This window comes from Triticum urartu, unplaced genomic scaffold (assembly GCF_003073215.2).
Source record: "Triticum urartu cultivar G1812 unplaced genomic scaffold, Tu2.1 TuUngrouped_contig_3733, whole genome shotgun sequence".
Classification (NCBI taxonomy): Eukaryota; Viridiplantae; Streptophyta; class Magnoliopsida; order Poales; family Poaceae; genus Triticum; species Triticum urartu.
In genome coordinates, this window is record NW_024114278.1 from 7,948 (window position 1) to 12,936 (window position 4,989).

Consider the following 4,989-nt stretch of genomic DNA (forward strand, 5'->3'; position numbering starts at 1 on the left):
TCCGGTTCCGCTGCTAGCACGGCATCCCCCTTGCGCTTCACGTCTTTGGCAAGAGCTTCTTTTCTTCCGGGTCGGCTGCCGGAAGCTCGAGGAGGGAGAGACGCCCTTCCTCAGCCCTGGCGCACTTGGTCGCCAAGTTGAACAGCTCCAGGGATGTGCACAGGTCTTCATGGATTGCTAGCTCTTCCTTCATCTTGACGTCGTGCACGCCGTCGGAGAAGGCTGAGATGATAGCTTCTTCGGTCACCTTGGGGATCTTGAGGCGAGCGTAGTTGAAGCGCTGGATGTACTTTTGCAGGGTTTCTCCTGGCTGTTGCTTGATGCGGCGCAGGTCGCTCACGACCGGGGGCCGATCGCGAGTGCCCTGAAAGTTGGCGATGAAGCGGGTGCGCATCTCGCTCCAGGAAGAGATCGTGCCGGGAGCCAGGTTCAGGAGCCAGGTGCGGGCGCCGTCCTTGAGCGCCATGGGGAACCAATTCGCCATGACCTTCTCGTCTCCGTTGGCGGCTACGATGCCCAACTCGTAGAGCTGCAGGAACTCCACGGGGTCCACTGTGCCATCGTAGCGGGGAGGGAGGTCAGGCTTGAACTTGCCTGGCCATGTGACGCCGCGCAGCTCGGTGGTGAAGGCGAGGCAGCCCGCCGTGGCCACCGGCGCCCTTTGCCGGTGCTGGACTCGTTCTTGTGGGTCACCATGCACCGCCACCGGGAGCAGCACGGGGTCTTGTCGTGGAGGTGCTGGGGCACGATCTTGGCGCGCCGGCGCTGGGATTGCGCGAGCACCTTCCTGGGGACGTGGGATCTCTTGGCAGCTCCTTTCTTACTGCGCAGGCGCCGGACGTGGAGGGTCTCGCCCTGGGGCTGCGAGCCTTGGAGCCAAGGAACCTTCTTAGAGAGGAGGCGGCGGAGGCGCCTCCTGATCCTCGCCCCCTGCGCGGGACGGAGGGCGAGGCAGCGAGAGGGACCGCAAGGGGGAGCCCCCTGCGGCACTGACGAGCTCGGTGACGCGGGCGAGCCAGTCCTCGTAGAGGTCGTGGACGGGACGATAGTGCAGGAGCTCCCGCGCCAAGAGCAGTGAGGCGTGTGCATCCATGGATGCACAACGGGCGTGGGACGACGAGTCAGCCGGAGTCAGCGACGGGGTGGCGGTGCGGCCATCCCACCGCACCGAAGGATGCTGGGACGAAGCCTGCTGCTCGTTCCCCGCCGGGCCGGTGGCGGCGTTGGCGGCGGGCGACGGGGAACGGCGAGGGGGGCCGCCGACGGGCGCCGTCTGGGCGACGCGAGCAACCCAGCGCTCGGCGCGGGCCCGACGAGCGTCAGCCATGGACACGACGGAAGATCACACACGAACAGCGGAAGGAAGATTCCGGCGCCCCCCCTACCTGGCGCGCCAAATGTCGGATTTCGGGTTCCAGCAGACCCTTGAGGTTCGAACACTGGGGTGCGCGCGGAGATCTCTCCCCTACCGATCTACGTCCGATCCTCCCGTGCGAACTAAGATGAAAATGATGAACAACACAAGAGACACGAGGTTTATACTGGTTCGGGCCATCGTTGTGGTGTAATACCCTACTCCAGTATGTGGTGTGGTGGATTGCCTCTGGGGCCGATGATGGACAGTACAGAGGAAGAACGGCCTCGCGAGAGGTGTTCTTGAGCTGGTGCGGTGTGTTCTACTTAGTCTCTACTGGGTTTCTCCTCGTTCTCTTCTCTCCTGGGTGTCGCCCCCTCCTTTGTGGAGGCTAGCTCTATTTATAGAGGCCCTGGGCCTCTCCCCGAATAATTGAGAGGGAAGGGCGCCAACAATTGGCCATTTTGAAGGGGAACATTTAGTACAAGTTATCCTGACCAAAGGTGGTCTTCGGCTGCCAAAAGCACTGGTGATGACGCCGTCTTGGGCTCCACGGTGACCTCCGTCCGGCCGTCCGGCTGGTCTTGGTCTCGTTGCACCGGAATGGCAACCTTTGCGTGATGCCTTGGCCTATGCTTGCCTCCTTTGCACCAAAGGGGAAATAAGGACCCTGCGCAGGCCGGCGCCCGCCTGACCTTGATCGTCATGACTTGCGTCATGGGATCTTCGCGAGGTACCCTCACATTGATCTCTCCGGCTCCTCGCGAGCCTGCCCGATGACACCGCTCTTGAGGAAGCTTCCCGTCGTCCGCCTCGCGAGGGTCTTGAGCTTGGGTTGACGAAGATGGGCCGTGCCGGGTCTTCACCTGAGCCACGCCGCAGGCCGCAGGCAGGCAAGTCTGGGGACCCCGTTTCCCAGAACGCCGACAGCCCTAAGATGCAATATGTGAGTTCAGTTCAAGAGAAACATGTTTTTTTAAAGGGATATAAAGAGAAGATTCTCTGTGTTGGGTTTTCTTGTCACATTTGCTCAAGGTAGGAGTACTAGTTTTCTTATTGAGAGTCGATTTGGATCTGGAGATAAGTTTATTTAAGGATGAATAGGGTCATCGACATTAGTTTATTTGTCAGGAATACTCGTATGCAGTTGAATCGTTGCAACACGTAGCACGTTGGTCGCGAGGCGATTTTCGTGGCACGGAAGCCACCCATGCGCCAAAAGTATACGGTGGATTCATACCGCTGCTCGCGGCTGGACAGCCGTCCGAGCACGACGCCGCGAGGGTGCTACAGTACCGTGATGCCATGGTGGAGTCATCGAGGCGAGGATACTCCTATATACACAGGCAGAGTGGCAACGTGTCAGTGCAGCAGCCGTGACATGACCGGTGCACCCGAGACTGCGCGCCCGATGTCTGGCCACGGCAAGCAGCAGCAGCTCCTACGCCACCCCGCGCTCGCCGCCGGCCATGGCAGCGGCAGCGGCATGGGGAGGCGCAGGTACCTCGCCTTCCTAGCCATCGCCGCCGCCCTGGTCGCCTCCTACCACCTCCTCCACGCGCCCACCCCGTCGTCGCGCTACCACGCGCTCTTCCTCACCCTTGGCTCCAACGCCAGCGCTGCCGCGCACCTCCGTGCGCTCACGCTCCGCCCGCACGTCGCCGGCACCCCGGCCAACGCCCTCGCCGCCGAGTACGTCCGCGCCACGCTCTCCTCCCTCTCCTTCCCCACCCGCGTCACGCCCTACTCCGTGCTCCTCTCCTACCCCCTCCACCGCTCGCTCTCCCTCTCCGCGCCCGGCCGCGCCACCAAGTCATTCTCCCTCACCCAGGACACCTACCCCAACGACCCCTACGCCGAGGCGGCGGCGGAGGTCGTCCCCACCTACTTCGCCTACTCCGGCTCCGGCTCCGTCACCGCCGAGGTCGTGTACGCCAACTACGGCGACAGGAAGGACTACGCCTACCTCGCCTCCCGCGGCGTGGACGTCGCGGGGAAGGTCGTGCTCGCGCGCTACGGGGACATCCACTGCGAGGACATGGTGCGGAACGCTCGCGACGCCGGCGCCGCCGCGACGATCATCTACACCGACGCCAAGGACTTCGGCGGGCCCGCGGGCAAGGGGAAGCGGAAGTGGTTCCCCAACACGCGGTGGCTGCCGCCCAGCGGCGTTCAGGTGGGGACCCTCTACTACGGGAACGGCGACCCGACGACGCCGATGTGGCCGTCGTGCGCCGCAGGGGAGGACTGCGAGCGTCTGAGCACGGAGGAGCTGGAGGCGAGCGAGGCGATGCCCGGCATCCCCGCGCTGCCGGTGTCGGGGAGGGACGGGGAGACAATCCAGAAGGCGATGGGCGGCGGCGTGGCCCCACCGGAGTGGCAGGGCGGCGAGGGCGCGCCCGTGTACCGGATCGGGCCCGGCCCGGCCGTGCTGAATCTCACATACATCGTGAGTGGGGCCCAGCGCAGCGGTCCAAGAATCATGGGCTTTCCTCTTTTTGTCTAGCCTACATTATTGGGCAGCACTCTCATTTCACTCCTTGTGACCCGCAGGGAAATGACACCCTAGCAACCATCGAAAATGTCTTCGCTGTGATAGAAGGGAAGGAAGAGCCTGACAGGTAAATAATTTACAGCATACTATTCTTCCGTAGATTCTGACAGTCAAGTCTGATAATGAAGTCAGTGGTAAATTAGGTGTTACAGCCCGAGTGATTCCTTTACTTTATCAACCCAAGCCAACTGGAAGGGTAAAGATTACATTTTATAAGGCGATTGCTAGATTCTATGGAATTTTGTACTAGGATCAAGCATCGGATTCTCCCTGAGACATGTCAAAGCCAGAACTAACAATGTTAAATTTGCCTCTGTGTGTTTTCTTTTTGGCAGATATGTGATCATAGGCAACCATCGTGATGCCTGGACATTCGGGGCAGTCGATCCCAACAGCGGAACAGCAGCTATGCTCGAGGTAATCAACCTTATTGATATCTGTTCTGAATGCCAGACATCTTTGCTGAATCAAGGATAGTGACTCGGTACCTACTTTTGTTTTCAGATTGCGGAGAGGCTGTCCCAGCTAGAAAAGAAAGGATGGAGGCCAAGGCGAACAATCATCGTCTGCAGTTGGGATGCAGAAGAGTTTGCGCTGGTATGTTCTTGCTCGCGTGCTCTCAGATGCTTTGCTTATTCTCAGGTGTAAGCGCTAAAGCGTAGAAACATCCAATGTCTCAGATAGGGTCTACGGAATGGACCGAGGACAACATCGATATGCTTGCTTCAAGAGCTGTTGCTTATCTGAATGTGGACATATCAGTGTTTGGGCCAGGAGGTCTCATGCCCCGCGCAACCCCTCAACTCGATGAATTGATCAAGGAGGCAAGCAAAATGGTATTTAAGCTTTGCACCTACAGCATAGAATTTAAACTTCGTGAGCAGCACTGAGTACATATAAGAGACCTGTCTACATAGATTCCAAATTTATTTTAATCATTCTATCATTTATTTTTTCTTGATTGAAGGTACCCGATCCTGATGATCCGTCTCATACCTTGTATGACTACATGATTCGCCAGAATCCTCCGGTGGGTACAGTGATGGAATGGTCATATAATTCTGTTGTGGCACAGATGAGT

The 4,989-nt window shown here is 59.2% G+C and overlaps 1 protein-coding gene across 1 annotated transcript; it reads left to right on the forward strand.

Annotated features, from left to right (window-relative positions):
• Window positions 1-2,588: 2,588 nt before the first annotated feature.
• Window positions 2,589-4,986, forward strand: LOC125527384 (probable glutamate carboxypeptidase LAMP1; the record flags this gene model as incomplete). Its single annotated transcript, XM_048691896.1, has 6 exons — window positions 2,589-3,803; window positions 3,908-3,975; window positions 4,244-4,325; window positions 4,413-4,505; window positions 4,589-4,744; window positions 4,876-4,986. Coding segments are annotated over exons 1-6 (1,659 nt in total), but the record flags the coding sequence as incomplete, so codon positions are not given.
• Between the last annotated feature and the right edge of the window lie 3 nt (window positions 4,987-4,989).